At 49.2% G+C, this 16,620-nt stretch overlaps 1 protein-coding gene across 2 annotated transcripts in view; it reads right to left on the bottom strand.

The window, feature by feature from the left end:
- Positions 1–16,198, bottom strand: part of MOCOS (molybdenum cofactor sulfurase) — a 53,446-nt gene extending 37,248 nt beyond the window's left edge. Inside the window, exons 1-6 of one of the 2 annotated variants that reach the window (XM_072829308.1) lie at positions 16,025–16,198; positions 9,446–9,535; positions 5,469–5,535; positions 3,598–3,976; positions 3,335–3,483; positions 1,130–1,206 (exon numbers count right to left, since the gene is read on the bottom strand). In XM_072829308.1, coding sequence (XP_072685409.1) covers positions 1,130–1,206; positions 3,335–3,483; positions 3,598–3,976; positions 5,469–5,535; positions 9,446–9,535; positions 16,025–16,166 — 904 coding nt within the window. In that variant the 5' untranslated portion in view covers positions 16,167–16,198. Of the gene's footprint in view, positions 1–1,129; positions 1,207–3,334; positions 3,977–5,468; positions 5,536–9,445; positions 9,536–16,024 lie in introns of both variants that reach the window. The other variant, XM_072829307.1, reaches the window with a different exon arrangement.
- Positions 16,199–16,620: the final 422 nt, after the last annotated feature.

The following is a 16,620-nucleotide window of genomic DNA, read 5'->3' as shown; positions in this document are numbered from 1 at the left end:
GCATTTTGTGTTACAGATAGTTCAGCACATTTTTTCCCAAAGAAGCGATAAAGTAGGAATAACCAGGGTTTGCTTTATTGTGGAACTGATATGGTCAGTCTGTTTTCAGTTCAGAGGTGTCCCTGCCCCCATCAGACCTGCAGCTTGCAGTTTGGGTGTCTATTAATATCTTTCCTTGGAAAAGTGCTCATATCTCAATACTTGTCTTTATTGTCTTTTCTTTGTCTTGGATGGTGTACACTCTCTGCATTACCATCAGGACTCCCCTCCACTCCTGTGAATCCTGTCTGCCCCCAGCTCAGGCCAAGAACCTGAAGAGTCCCGTTACGGTGGCAAGAGAGAGAGAAAGGAAGGACTACCTAATCATTAAGCCACATCCCTGCTTCACCACAACTCCATTTCCATATGGATGGTCCAAGCAGTACCACCCAGTTCTAGAACCTCAGCCTCTGGAGGAGTGCCCAGGAGCACAACAGGATGAACTCTCTGTGTGTCAGCCTACTGTGAGGGTCCTCCACCTGCCCACACACCCCAAACATTTGCCAGGAAAGAAAACCTGCATCACTGCAAATGCCAACAACAGAGACAGTGGTTGGGGCTCAGGGTTAGGCATTATTATGGTCTAGGTGGACATCTCAGCCATCTCAATTATTAGGTCCCAGGGAAGGCATTTAACCTCTCTAAATATTAGCTCCTCATGAGCAAAGTGGGCTCATCATATAGCTCCCCAGTGTGACAGGAGGGAGGACCCAGAAAGGTAGCAGCTGAATAAGGTCTCAGGATCTGTAACCAGTCCTAGTTTGGGGACCAAGGATGGCTCCTCTGCTCCTGTGAAGCTACTAATCTCCTGGTTTGGAATAATCTCCTACTTGTGAAAATGTTCTTTTAACTGACACACACACACACACACACACACACAGCACCTCAGCCTCTTGCTCTTGCCTCAGAAGTCATTCTGAAGTTCTTCAGGATAAGCTTCAACTGCATTCAGGGTACAGCTCCCAAGTGCCAGCCGCTCACACAGACCGTACGTCCTTACCTACCTTATCTAAACCGCACCCATTCCAAGGCTCCCTCAAGGACGCAGGTGACAGGAGCAAATTCCACATAGATAAAAGGGTCCACTGACCTGTGAGGCGCTCTAGGGCATCGAATCCATGTTTTAGTGCTATCACGTCAAGGAAGGAGATGGTGCCATCTTCAAACCTGTAACAGGGTTGAGGGGAACAAGGTCAAGCTGTGGCCAACATCTCCATGTGCATTTTGTGGCATGCAACAAGGTTTTGACTCTAGTCTTGGCTATAATCGATGAATACCTCTGCTGTCTTATAAACCACTGCTCTCCCAGTCAGGATAGACGGATTTACACACAGAGACGGATGGGGCCGGTTCTGGCCCTGACTCGCTCACTGGGGGTGCTTCCTTGGGATCGGATGGCCATGGTGACAAAGGACCCTAAAAGACAGTCACCGCCTCGAGAAATGCTATCCTGCCCCCGTGAAGATTTTGACAAGACCCCAAGCGCCACGGGCTCTTAAAACGCTGCCCTTGGCCCCAAGGGAACCCCGCTGGCAAGGCGTCGGTTGGGTGTGATCAACGCGCTCGGAAGTCTAGGATGCCAACCTGCGGAACCACAGGCTTCGGGGTACATTAGGAGGCTCCCGATACAGCACACATGCCCCTCCTGGATTATCAGGGTGTTCACGATCGTCGCATTCTGTGATTTCTCATCTAGCCAAAATATTCATCAAATCTCTACTGCCCACACACTGCGCGCCAGGCACCATCCTCGGTGCCCTTCTGGTGCTTCCCTTGTCCTGAGGCACAGAAACAAGGGACGACACGCGACAGGTAAGCAACACGCCAGCGGGTGACAGTGCACTGAGGATGCAGAAGGATCATTTTTGAAACAGCAGAGTTCACAGAGGGAAAGGGCGTCGCAGGCAGAGGCCGCAGGGAACACCCCGAGCGGGCGGAAGCGGGCGGAAGCGGGCACGCGTCCTGAACGGCAGGGACGTCAGCGCGTCGTCGGCGCGTCAGTGCTGCGTCAGTGCGTCAGTGCGTCAGTGCTGCGTCGGTGCGGCTGGGCGCGAGTGCGCATGAGCGGGGAGCCAGCGGGGGCGCGGGACGGTGGTGGGCGGCAAGTCGGAGGACGCCGGCGGTGGGGAGGTGGGGAGGCTGACGCGTGGCTGCAGGGCTCAGGGCAGAGAGCAGGGGCGGGATGCGGACCCAGAGCCTGACAGGCAGAGTCCGGGGGGGGGGCCCGGAGGCAGGAGGTGTCAGCGAGCACTGGCCTGAGGATGGGGACGGCAGCCTCTGCGAGCCCACCTGTGGGTGACGGAAGCAAGTTGAAGCTTTCAGGGGAAATGCTCTGCTTTGTATTTTAAGATTCTAGAGATGAGGTCTGCTCAGAATACTGTTACTGCAATGTTGATTTCTTTATAAAACCGATGTGTTAATGATAGCCGTGAATCAATTATGTGAACCAACAATTAATGAATCAACTGGGTTGTTTTCATTTCTGTTTGTTTGTTTAAAGATTTTATTTGGGGGCAGCCCAGGTGGCTCCAGCAGTTTAGCGCCTGCCTTTGGCCCAGGGCCTGATCCTGGAGACCTGGGATCGAGTCCCATGTCAGGCTCCTTGCATGGCGCCTGCTTCTTCCTCTGCCTGTGTCTCTGCTTCTCTCTCTCCTCTCTGCGTATTCTCAGAAATAAATAAATAAAATCTTTAAAAAAAAAAAAAAAAAGATTTTATTTGGGCAGCCCCGGGTGGCTCAGTGGCTCAGCGGTTCAGCGCCGCCTTCCTCCCAGGGCGTGACCCTGGAGACCCGGGATCGAGTCCTGCATCGGGCTCCCTGCGTGGAGCCTGCTTCTCCCTCTGCCTGTGTCTCTGTCTGTCTCTGTCTCTCTCTCTCTGTGTCTCTCATGAATAAATAAATAAATCTTTTAAAATATAATAACCAGTTGTGCCATCAATATGCACGCAATCTTGTTCCAAACAATGCCATCTTTTAAAATGACTGCTTGAGTAAACCGTTGTACCTCTTGCCTGTGCTCTGGGAAAAGGCCTGGTGGCCTATCTTCCTTCCTCTCCTGAGAGTCTTTCACCTCTCCTGCTTGCAGCCCTTGTACCCTCATAGCTATGGAGAAGCCCCCAAGTGGGGGTCCAGTTCACTAAGCCACCTGGGGCACACTCCAGCCGGCCTCCATCCACTCCACTCCAGCCCTCCAACCCCAGTGGCCCAGTTGGGTCCCTTGCACAACCCTATAGGTGACGCGGGCCAGAACCCCTGCCTTGCTGAACTCCAGTCAGCCACTCCCACAGAGAGGTTACCTTTCAGCCACCGAGCTTCTTGGGATGTAGAAGTCTTCTCCTGCCAGGTACGCAGCAGCTGTGCCCCCTCCAAAGTAGGTTTTCCTCAGCAGAGGAGCCACACGATTATTCACCAGCAGGGCACCCAGGCCAGTGGGGAATCCAAAGAGCTTATAGAAGGAGAGGGGGACAAAGTCGGCCTGGTGGACCGACAGGTCCAAAGGTGAGGTGCTCACATAGGAGGCTGCATCGAGCAGCACGAACCACTTGCCAGGCACACTCACAGGGCACATCCGCCCAGCCTTGACCTCTCCTATCCAGGACAGGGGGTACCTGGTCCCGGAAAAGTTACTCTGCGCGGGGTAACAGAAGAGATGCGGAAGCTGGCAGTCAGGGTCACTGGCGGCAGCGGCCCGTCTCTCTGCCAACCGCATGTCCTCTGGCCTGACTGGGATGGAAGTGACGTTCATGGCCGTGGTGACCTTCCTCATGCCCACCACGGAGGTATGGCTGTCAGTGAGGTAACAGAACCGGCTCCCGCTGCACTCCGGGCCTGGGGACACCCACGGGAAGGCCTCCGCCACCAGTTTAAGAGCAGCCGTGCTCCCTGCTGTGAAAATCACACTGTAGTCCTCTGAGGAGGTGTGGAAGTGCGCCAGAATCCTGGAAGAAGCATAGCATCATGCCAATCCATGGTCTCAATAGTGTCAAATGTTCAGGGGTAGCTGTATTTGACCTCTCGCTCTCCCTTTATATTTAGGGAAAAACCCAGATCAGCTTTGCCACAATTACAAAGTTAGGGTAGGGGCAGAGCAAGCAGCAGGAAGAGATGACAAACCGGTTCAAGCTGGCAAGAGCAGCTCTGCCTCCCATGTCCCCACCCTCAATGGATAAGATAAAAATCCTGGGGCAGGATGCCTGGGTGGCTCAGCGGTTTAATGCCTGCCTTTGGCCCAGGGAGTGATCTGGGAGCTCCAGGAGTCCCACGTTGGGCTCCCAGCATGGAGCCTGCTCCTCCCTCTGACTATGTCTCTGTCTCTGTCTCTGTCTCTGTCTCTTCCTCATGAACAAATAAAATCCTTTAAAAAAAAATCCATGGGGCACCTGGGTAGCTGTCTATTGAGCATTTGATTCCTTTTTTTTTTTCCTTTTTTAAAGATTTTATTTATTTATTTCAGAGAGAGAGTACACAAGCATGAGTAGGAGGTGGGGTGCAGCAGAGGGAGAAGCAGGCTCCCCACTAAGCAGGGAGACCAATACAGGCTTGGCTCCATCCCAGGACCCTGGGATCACAACCTGGGCTGAAGGCAGATGCTTAACTGACTGAGCCACCCAGGCACCCGGAGCATCCAACTCTTGATTTCAGCTTAGGTCATGATCTTAGGGTTGTGAGATCAAGCCCTGAGTCAAACTCCATGCTCAATGGGGAGTCTGCTTGGGATTCTCTTTCTCCTTTCCCACCCCTGTCTCCCCCTGTGCTCATGTGCTCTCTATCTCCTTCTCTCTCTCAAATAAATGAATAAATAAATCTTTTTTAAAAAAGATAAAAATCCACAACAACCTCAACCCTAGAAAATACTCTCTCCTTGGACCACTCTCCTTGGTTCAGCTCTATTGCAGCAAGTTTTAAGTCACCAACTTGTTTCATGGTGCTTTTAAAATTGGCAGCCCAGCTTCCCTTTTAAATTGGAAATAACTTGTTATATTGATTCAAGCAACTTCAGGCACTACTTGGAAATTACTAAAAAGGAATATTACACATGGAGAAAAGGGGGGATGGATAAAACAAGATGCCCAATGAAACATGAAAGCCCAAAGAAAATGTTTTTCTTCTCTCTGAAAATGAGACTTAGGAAATTGGGTCCCTCCTGGTCATTCTGGCCCTCAGGCACTCTGGCATCAGCCTGAAGCTGCACACAACAGCTGTGCACACCTCAGGGCCACCCACCTGTGCTTCAGATCAGCCCTGCTCTGTACCTACTCACTCACACCTTCCCATCCCCTGCCCCTGATATTTGTCACTGTTCATGTGATCATTTACCCAAATGCGATCTTCCTGAAACCAACTCAGAGCCTTTGTGGGATGCAGTGGGTGGTAGGGAAGAAATCCATCCACCTGGGAGTGCCCACTCAGGCTGGCATCTCTGCCACTCACCTGTAGCGCACGTGTTCCACGGTTTCGTGGGTGAGCTTGCTGCTGATATTCTGGCTGTGAGGATTACCTGGCAGGTTACAGAGACAAAGCCATCAAGTCACTACTTATGTTTCTCCTCTTGTGTTCCTCCAAAACCCTCTCTTTTGGTTTCTCAAAAATTTAAGCATACAATTACTATATGACCCAGCCATGCCACTCCGATTCACTCAAGAGAAATGAAAACACATGTCCACACAAAGATTCATGCACAGAAATGTTCAAAGGGAGGTTTATTGGTAAAGCCAAATTCTGGGAACAACATGAATGTCCATCAACTGATCAGCAGAAAGACAAGATGTTGTATATCCACACAACTGGAAAGTATTCACAACAAAAAGGGAACAATCTACTGGCTATGTCATGAATGAACCTCAAAAACATGCTAAGAGGTCACAGATTGTTTGATTCCATTTATATGAAATGTCCAGCAAAGGCAATTGTATAGAAAGATATTCAGAAAGTAATGGATTAGTGGTTGCCTGGGACTGAGGGGGTAACAGGGATGAATTATAAATAGGCATCAGAGGGGCAGCCCCGGTGGCTCAGCGGTTTAGCGCCGCCTGCAGCCCAGGGTGTGATCCTGGAGACCCAGGATGGAGTCCCAAGTTCCACGTCGGGCTCCCTGCATGGATCCTGCTTCTCCCTCTGCCTGTGTCTCTGCCTCTCTCTCTCTCTCTCTCTCTCTCTCTCTGTGTGTATTCTCATGAATAAATAAATAAAATCTTTAAAAAAATAAATAGGCATCAGAGATCTTATGGAGGAATGAAAATGTCCTTAATGATTTGTTTTTTTAATATTTTGTTAATTTTTCATGAGAGACGCAGAGAGAAAGAGAGAGAGGCAGAGACACAGGCAGAGGGAGAAGCAGGCTCCAGGCAGGGAGCCTGACATGGGACTCGATCCCAGGTCTCCAGGATCACGCCCTGGGCTGAAGGCAGCGCTAAACCACTGAGCCACCAGGGCTGCCCCTAAATGATTTATAGTGATAGTAGCATCACTTGGTAGTTACTAAAATCACTAAATTGTACATTTGAAATAGATGAATTGTATAATATGTAAAACATAACTTGATTTTTAAAATACTTTTTTAAACAAACAAACCAACCCCTGCCCCCCACTAGTAGAACAAGATGGGATTGGGAAGAGCATTCTGGAGATGGAAGTCAGCTCATTGGCAGCCAGGCCAATGCTAGAACCTTTCTTGCAAGTTCCCTGACAGGTGGTTCTGATCAGTAATCCCAGGGAAGCAAGAACACATCCTCAGGAGGCTGCCCCTTCCCCAGCCATGAGACAGAGCCATGAACACCACTTCATCTAAATCCCCCTCTCTTGGGATCCCTGGGTGGCGCAGCGGTTTGGCGCCTGCCTTTGGCCCAGGGCGCGATCCTGGAGACCCGGGATTGAATCCCACGTCGGGCTCCCAGTGCATGGAGCCTGCTTCTCCCTCTGCCTGTGTCTCTGCCTCTCTCTCTCTGTGTGTGACTATCATAAATAAATAAATTAAAAAAAAAAATAAATCCCCCTCTCTTGCCCTGTGTTCATACTCCTGCTCCTGGCCTTGTTCCCGCAGAAACACATCTAATTCCTCCAAATATGTGAAGGCGGCCATCACATCTCCCCTTAGCCCAGGCTCAAAGCTAACATCTCTACTAATTTCACTTGTCAATTTCTAGTTTATCTTCCCTCCTTCCATCTCCCCTGAGTGGGTCCCGAAGTATCATTACCTCCCTCAAAACACAGCCCCCCAGGTGAGGACACAGACCTCTCCAGGGGCTGGACATGCAGGAGCCAGGCACAAGCACTTCTCAGGAGCAGGACTACATGTGCACGCTAACGCAGTCTTGACTTTTTTTGTTTGTTCATTTGTTTTCTCATTTCATGTTTCTACCATGCCGTCTGGTCACACTGGATTTCTGGCCACTGAAGCTACCACTATTCCTTTTCCATAAGCACCAGTAACCTGTGAGACTTGGTACTTACCCGAATAGCCTCTCAACACTCTAGTTTTTAGCTCAGCACCACCTCCAGTCTAGATTCTGTCACCGTGCCCACAGTTAAAACTCTTGCAAAGAGTTAGAGAAGATTTGCGGATCTCTTTGCAAATCATGGATTAAAGTCAAGATAAGGACCCTCACTGGCATCTCCTCTAGAAACTTTTCTCTAGATTTAAATATCTGCTGGCTGCCCAGGATCATATTGGGGCATGATAGGATTGTCATGAACTGGGCAGCCCCAGTGGCGCAGCGGTTTAGCGCCGCCTGTAGCCTGGGGTGTGATCCTGGGGACCCGGGATCAAGTCCCACATCAGGCTTCCTGCATGGAGCCTGCTTCTCCCTCCGCCTGTGTCTCTGCTACTCTCTTCGCTCTCTCTGAATGAATGAATAAATAAATCTTTGAAAAAAAAAAAAAAAAGGATTGTCATGAACTGAGGGAGTCTGGTGAAGACCAAGGCCTTGCGCTCTGGAGCCCAAATGCCTGGAGATCCAGATCCCCCAGCCCCAGCACTTCCTGACTGAGTGGCCTCCGGTTAGCTCCCTATCCTCTCTGGGGCCCAGGAGTGAGAACAGAACCTGTACCTTAGCTTGTTGGATAGCAGCACCTGTACACTAGTTTGCTGGGAGAGCAGAGGGGGCCGGTGGAGATAAAGTGTCTGGAGCAACCGAATATGGTTTCTAGAGGAAACATCAAACTCCTCAGAGCGCCCTCAATGCCCCTACCTCTCCATTCAGGCCCCCTGCACTCTCCTCCCCTTCTCTGCACTCCGGAGCTAATTCCTGGACCCACTAATGGGTCTTGGTTCATGCTATTACCTCTGCCTGGAATACCCTTCTCCCTCTCTTCTCCATGTGAATTCCTGCTCATCCTCCAGGATCCACCCCACTCCTAAAACAGCTTTTTCTGACACTCAAATGGCCAATGCTGTGGCTCTGAAGCCACACCCCACCACGGTATCAGGGCCTTGTGTTCATAGCCCTTCATATAGCTGGTCATTTACATTTATATTGGAGCTCACAGGATTAGGTCCTGTGTACTAGGTCACAGCCCACGAAGGCAGAGGCAGTGCTTCCTTTGTCTTCATGTTAGCCCCATGCCCCCAATACCAAAGTGGCCCAACAAACACTTATGGAGTGAAAGAATGAGGGTGCCTGGATGGTGTAGTCGATTAAGCATCCAACTCTTGGTTTCGACTCAGGTATGATCTCTCAGAGACATGAGATCAAGCCCCATGTAAGGCTCCTCACTCAGTGCAGAGTATGCTTGAGTTTCTCTCTCTCTCCCTCTGCCCCTCCTGCCTGTGTTCTTGCTCTCTCTCTGACTCTCAAATAAATAAATACATCTTTAAAAAAAAAAAAAAGGGGGGGATCCCTGGGTGGCGCAGCGGTTTGGCGCCTGCCTTTGGCCCAGGGCGCGATCCTGGTAGACCCGGGATCGAATCCCACGTCGGGCTCCCAGTGCATGGAGCCTGCTTCTCCCTCTGCCTGTGTCTCTGCACCTCTCTCTCTCTCTGTGACTATCATAAATAAAAAAAAAAATAAATTAAAATAAAAATAAATTAAAAAAAAATAAAAAAAATAAAAAAATAAAGGAGTGAATGTCCTTCCTGCCACCCTACCCTCTGCACTGCACTGTCCCCCAGGGTCATACTGCTGTCAAACACAGCACCTTTGTACTTCTGTGCCCTTCTGACATTGACCCGTTCTTCTGGAAGTAAATTGTGTCCCTGAGCCAATTCTTCCTAATCCTGGCAGCGCATGTATTATAGGGACTGACCTTTGGGCTTCCTTGACCACCCGCCCACCCCACGGGGCCTATTCAGTGCTACATGCTCAGCACAGTCCTGGTCTATTAATCCAACATTTGGTAAGCAGAGATATATCAGCTGAATGTAGTTGGCTCCTATTCAATGCAAAAGTCAGCTTTGGTGTGTTGTTCTTTACCATAAACATTTTCCATGAGATCATTAGTGAAGCTTGTGAGCTGACTCTGGGGAAACAACGTGGCTCCTGCATGGTCAAGGTAGACAGTTCCTGAAAGAAAACACAGAATAAAGCTGTGGTTGTTTTTCAGAGGTATTCTACTTATATTATCAGGATCTGGTCTGGGTGAGCTTGAGCAGTGGGACCACCAGGCTACTGATTTCTCCCAGCCTCTTGATAGGAGCTTCTTAATCCAAATAGTAAGCATGAGCAATGGAAGATTGCACTCTCCTGTGTAATCAACTTTAGTGCCCGGAGCAAGGCTGCCTGATTAACCAGCTCTTTTGCAAAACCAGGAACAGTATCCCACACACAGGAGGAGCCCAACAGACATTTGTCATTAATGACGGTAAAGTAATTTCACACGGATGACTCACTTCCTACCCAGGATTTCCTTGCTGCTTCCCCGGCGGTTGGTCGAGCTCTGAGTCTGCTTTCCCACAGTGAATTCGCCATCCCTCGACCCTGGACCAGTTCTGAGAGCTTTGGAAAATACTAGGATTGTAAACGATCTTCCTAGCCTCTTTCATAAACAGAGATATAGGCAAATTTAGATGAGAGGGAAATGCTGAGGTTTTCCCATCAGATGGTGGAGACCAGAAGGTTGGATAACTCACTGTGTGGGTGAAGGTGCTGGAAAAGAGGCCTGCTGGGACATGGCTGGTTGGAGGCTACACTGATACAGTTTCTTTATGGATAGTAGTTTGTCAATATGGGTTACACTTTCAAATGCAAATCCACAGGGCACCTGGGTGGCACAGTTGGTTAAGTGTCCAACTCTTTTTGAGCTCAGGTCATGATCTCAGGGTCGTGGGATCAAGTCCTGCATGGGTCTCCAAACTCAGCAGGGAATCTGCTTAAGATTCTATCTCCTTCTCCCACTGCCCCTCCCCCATTTTCTCTCTCTCTCTCCCAAATAAATAAGTAAATCTTTAAAAAAGAAAAGAAAATGCAAACCCTCCTTGACCCAGCAATCCCTCTTCTAAGAATTCACCTTATAAATCCCCGTGGTTTGTGAAATGGCCTGCACATGAGGACACTTAGTGCAGCATTGTCTGCAGTAGCCAGAAACTGGAAATGACTTAAATGTCCATGAACATGTGTTTAAAATAAAGAATTCTTGTACCTCCATCTAGTACTTTTTAAGTACTGACATGGAGTAAACCCTAAGATAACACTTTTGAGAACATACAGTGTGAATATTCATTCCTCCTTTCATTCACTTAAATGGGTTTTTTTCTGTTGTTTTGTGAAGAATGGATTTTTTTTTTGTTTCTTGTGTAACAGCTTTATTGAGATATAATTCCCATACCATAACATTCACCCTTTTAGTGGTGCTTTTAGCAGATCCATAAAGTTGTGCAACCATCACCATTATCTAATTTTTGAACAATTTCATTCATCCCAAAAAGGGAGCCCATACCCACTGCCAATCACTCCCCAATCTACCCAGCCCCAGCCCCTGGCAATCACTAATCTACTTTCTGTCTACAGATTTGTGGATTCTGGGCATTTCACATAAATGAAATTATATACTATGTGACCTTTTGTGTCTGCCTTCTTCCACTTAGCATCCATATTTTCATGTCATTCATTTTTATGACTGAATAATATTCTACTGTATGGACGCACTACATTTTGTTTATCCATTCATCCAATGATAAACCTGTGGGTGGTTTCTATTTTTTGCCTGCTATAAGTAATGCTGCAATGACTATTTATGTGCAAGTTTTTATGGGGACATCTGTTTTCTCCCATTCGGTCAGTTGTCCTTTTTTGGTGGCATCCATTGAAGCATAAAAGTTTTTAGTTTTGATGAAGTCCAATTTTTCTATTTCGGTTGTTACTGTTGCTTGTAATTTTAGTGACATAAGAAACCATTCCTAATTCAAGGTCCTGATGATTATTGCTTATGCTTTCTTCTAAGAGTTTTATATTTTTAGCTCTTGTATTTCGGACTTTAGTCCATTTTTAGTTAAAATTTTTAAAGATTTTAGTTATTTATTCATGAGAGACACAGAGAGAAAGGCAGAGACATAGGCAGAGGAAGAAGCAAGCTCCCTTTGGGGAGCCTCATGCAGGACTTGATCCCAGGATCCTGGGATCATGCCCTGAGCCAAAGGCAGATGCTCAACCACTGAGCCACCCAAGTGCCTCATTTTTTTTTTTTCAGTTAATTTTCAAATACAGTGTGAGGTAGGGGTCTACCTTCATTCTTTTGTGTGTGGATACCAGCTGCCCCCACACTATTTGTTGAAGAGACTATTCTTTCCTCTATTGAATAGTCTTGGCCTTCTGTTAAAAAGCAATTGACCATAGATGTGTGGGTTTATTTCAGACTTACAATTCTACTCCATTGTTTCATGCATCTGTCCTCATACCACATTGTCTTGATTACTGTAACTTTATATAAATTTTACTTACTTTACTTTTATGGGAAGTGTGAGGCCTTCAACTTTGTTCCCTCCCAAGGTTGCTTTGGCTAGTTGGGTCCCTCCCATCTCTATATGAATTTTAGGATCAATTTGTCAATTGCTGCAAAAAGGTACCTGGGATTTTGGTTGGAATGACATTCAATCTGCAGATCAGTTTCGGGGGTATTGTCATGTTAGCAATACTTAGTCTTCAAATTCATGAATATAGGATGTCTTTCCATTAATTTAATCTTCCTTTATTTCTTTCTTTCAATGACATGTTGTAGTCTTCAGTGTTTGCTTTCTACTTCTTTTGATAAATTTATTTCTATGTATTTTATTCTTTATGAAGCTTTCCTTTATTTAATTTTCATAGCTTTTCTTACTAGTGTATAGAAATCAGGTTGATATTTGTATATTGAGCTTCTATCCTGTAACCTTGCTGAGCTTGTTTTTTAGTTCTAATAGTTTTAAATGTGGATTCTTTAGGATTTTTTTATATACAAGGTTATGTTATCCACAAATAGAAATGTTTTCCAATCTGGGTGACTTTTGTTCCATTTTCTTGCCTAATTGTCCTGGTTAGAACCCTTAGTATGATGTTGAATAGCAGTGGTGAGACCAGACATCCTTGTCTTATTCCTGATCTTAGAAACAAAGCTGTCAGTCTTTTGCCAGTAAGTATGATATTAGCGGTGGATTTCTTGAAGATAGCCTTTATCAGGCCAATTAAGTTTCCTTTTATTTCCTTGTTTATTGTATTTTTACATTCAAGAAATGTTTATTGAGTAATTACTGTGTGCCAGGCACTATTCTAAGTGGTAGAGACACAACAGTAGATAAAAAAAGCTGGAGGGATCCCTGGGTGGCGCAGTGGTTTGGCGCCTGCCTTTGGCCCAGGGCGCGATCCTGGAGACCCGGGATCGAATCCCACGTCGGGCTCCCGGTACATGGAGCCTGCTTCTCCCTCTGCCTGTGTCTCTGCCTCTCTCTCTCTCTCTCTCTGTGACTATCATAAATAAATAAAAATTAAAAAAAAAGCTGGTATGATAGTGACAGAGAAAGACCATAAACAAATAAATGTAAACTGTGTCAGTTAACAGATGTTATGTCTCAATTACGTGATAAAAAAACTGTACACACTCATATAAATATAGACAACAACTAAAAAGAGACACAGGACACAAGTGGCAGGAGCTGACCCTGGGGCAGCCACCATGGCTGTGGCTAGAGTGAGAGGGGGCTCCCTGGCCCTTTACCGTCCTTTGGCACCTTTGGAATGCTGTGTAAAGATACTACCTAACCCAAAAAAATTAGTTTTAGAATAACGTTCTCTTTAACTGAAGATTCAGAAATACAAATGCACCATACCAAAAGACAGGCTTCTGTCTAGGTACACATCAGGGAGATGCTTTTGTGAAGCCCCGGTGAACATGTGAAACCTAAGGGGTTCCCAAGGAGCACCACGTGTCTTGCCCACAGTCTTCTGCAGGGCCAGGAAGACTTTTGGGAGAAGGCTACTTTGGCCTTTGGTCCAGTAGTTAATTTTGCAAAACCAGTCAGCCCTGTTAGATTAGCTAGAGATCTGAGAAGCCAGCTAGCACCGTGGTTAACAGTGCAGAATCCAAGTCAGCCAACCTGACTGAATTTTGCTCTACCACTAGCCACTCTGGATCCCTGTTCCTTCACCTGCAGATGGGATGCGGGTTAAAAGAGTCTGTAAACAGAGCCCAGTTTAGTGCTTGGCATATAGTAACACCCACTGAGATTTGACTGTTATTAGAAGAAGCAAGCAAACGACCCCAAAACCCACTGGTATTGGGTCTTCAAGAAGGAAATTCCAGGGTCTCTTCTAGACCTTGCCTCTTCAGTTCTCAGTTCTATACAGGTGAGTGGCTATCCATCAGTGCTCTGAGACTTCAAGAACCATTTGTACCACATCTGAAAATTCAATATGCTCCTTTCACCAAGACAAGGGAATTCCCAACCAATTGGTTAGGCAAAATGTTTCAGCATTTAAAGATTAAGCATGTAATTATCTAGAGCTACCACGTAACCGAAAAACTCTCCAGCCTGCACAAAAACTATGAGGAGAAGGAGGAAGGGGAAAAGAAGAGGAGATGAAGGTTATGTTATTTTGTTTTGTTTGTTTTTCCCTGATCTGTGAGAGAAAAAAAGTGCATGCTTATGTTCCAAGACTCCCAGCCATGGAAGGGGTGGGTTTAATTCACAAAATTCTACTTGAACTATTAATGTAGAGGAAATGCTGGGAACTTGCACTAGGTAGATAGATAGATAGATAGATAGATAGATAGATAGATAGATAGATGATAGAATACAAAACAGTAGATTTTTTTTTAAAGATTTTATTCATTTATTCATGAGAGACACAGACAGAGAGGCAAGAGACACAGGTAGAGAGAGAAGCAAGCTCCCTGCAGGATCCCGATGTGGGACTCAATCCCAGGACCCCAGGATCACGCCCTGAGCCAAAGGCAGACACTCAACCACTGAGTCACCCAGGTGTCCCAATATGGTAGATTTTAAAGGGGCTCTGAAGCCTGGGATCCTGGCTATCACATCTAAATTTTACATTTAAGGGAAAAGGTGCTGCTCTCTGAGGGACACAAGTAAACAAGTACGGGCCCAGAACATACTTCTACTTCCCCAGGGTAGTCTTCAGGGGAGAGGTCAGCCAGTGATGGGTGTGAGGGACCAGAGCCGGAGGGATTAGGAGATTAAGCAGGTGTGGTGCAGAAATAATTATGGGCTGCACCAAAACAGCCTCTAAACTTTCTTCAAAAGAATGGGGAGCCTCCTTCCCTCCCTCCACCTCTGTGGGTGTTCATTGTCCCAGTCTACTCCTAGGGTGGAAATTTCCGTAATACAAACTTTCAGGGACAGCAGGCAGAAGCATCGGGGTGAGGTGCCGTCTCCTCCAGGTGGATGTGCCACTAGGAAGAATGGGCAGTTGGTAGGGAGGAGCCAGAAGGCCCGCGGTCTCCCTCCCGAGGTCCCTACTGAGGTACAGACAGGAGACGCACAGAGCGGAGGCCACAGCCCTGAAAGCCCTCCAAGAGGAAAAACCAGTCACTCTCCCAAACTGGAGAAAGTGACTCAAAAGAGCTGAAATCAGCTACCCGATTAATGAAATATCACGCCAGGGTGGCTGTTGCGCCACAAGCAAGGAAGCAGTCACCAGTTAGTTGCTCACTGCGGCAGAATGAGTACGAGTCAACTCCGGCCGCCACCACCGAGCCCACTTCACCTGCGCGCCCTCCCGGCCCCGCCCGCCGCGGTTCTGAGGCTCGAGGCCGCCCCTCACTTGAGGTCCCTTAAAAGAGCGAGTCCCTACACAGTCCCCACAGGGGCGGGAGCCCTCTCGCCCTGCAGCAAGGATGAAGCTCGACTTAAAATTCGACCAGCCTGTTCCGTCCTGCGGAAACCCAAGGGATGTGATCCCGGCCTTGTGTCCAGTTTACAGGCTCGCCCTGCCCCGAAAGCTCAAAGTGCCCGTTTTGCGAATGGGAGGCGCCCGGCGAGCTAGAGCTCGGAGGCAGTATTCCGGCTGCACGCCGGAGAAAACTGAGGCTTCGCAAATGAAAGATGCGTGTGAGCTCAGTCTCCAGAGCCTCTGGGTCGCCACGGCGCGCCCCCCGCCCGGCGCCCTGGCCACCCGCGCGCTGCACCTGTTCGCGGGCGGGCGGGCGGGCGGGCGAGCGCCCCAACAGCCGCGGCGGCAGGACATCCCCGCATTTTGCAACCCTAGCTCCGACCTTTAGAGCAAGCCTGGGCCAAAGGAACGAATCCTAAGGCCGGCCCGCGGTGGGCGAGTAGGAGCAGGTGAGTAAGGAGTAAGGTAGGGACGAGGCTGGTCCTGCACCGCGGGAAAAGCCCAAGGAGCTAGATCGCAGGAAATCTGGGCTGCAGGTGGGACCTCGGGGAGCCGGGTCCACGAAGCGGATGCGTGGACACGTCTCTCCAGGTCTTTCGGTCCAAATGTATCCCAAATAAGGTGAGCCGCTCCCACCTAGAGCCAAAGCTCCTTCCACCCCAGTTCCAGAACCCGCGCGCCCGCCGGGTCCTCCCTGCCGGGTCCGCCCGCACAGGTGCCCGCCAGCCTCACCTGCCAGGCGGCCGAATTCGCGCTGGCGCAGCTCCCGCAGGCTGCGCGGCCCATAGCCGTAGGGGAGCGGCCGCTCGCTCGACTCCCGGAACCGCGCGAAGGCCAGCAGCTCGGGCCCCGGCGGCGCAGCCCCCCCGGCCATGCCTCGCGCCGTCCCGGCCGCCGGGCGGGGGAGATGCCGACGCGGCCGCAGCGACGCCTCCGCGCCCGCCGTCCCGGGCCGCACCTCCCGGCCCTCGGCGGGCACCGGGTCCGCGGCCGGGGGCGGCGCCTCTGCGGGCGGCCCAGCGAGCCAGGGGCGCTGACGCACGGAGTTTCACTTTCTGCGGCCCTTTTCCTGGGGCGGGGCCCGTTTTTGTGATCTCTCTGAACAGCGTCCCCGGGGAGCCCACGGAGAGGCCCCCGAGGACCCGCGGAGCACGACGAGTCTGGGGCAGAGGCAGCGCGCGGCTCTCCGCTGCTCCGCATCCTGACCCTTGTCGCCTTGGCGTTTGCAAGGAGACTCGCCTTGCTGCCCCCCCGCTGCCGTGTGTCTGAGGCAAAGTGTGGAAGAGGAAGAAGGACTGGGGCTCCAGGGGGTTGTTTAGTAGCCTCTC

This window comes from Canis lupus, chromosome 6 (genome assembly GCF_048164855.1).
Source record: "Canis lupus baileyi chromosome 6, mCanLup2.hap1, whole genome shotgun sequence".
Classification (NCBI taxonomy): domain Eukaryota; kingdom Metazoa; phylum Chordata; class Mammalia; order Carnivora; family Canidae; genus Canis; species Canis lupus.
This window is presented reverse-complemented; position numbering and strand designations above follow the sequence as displayed.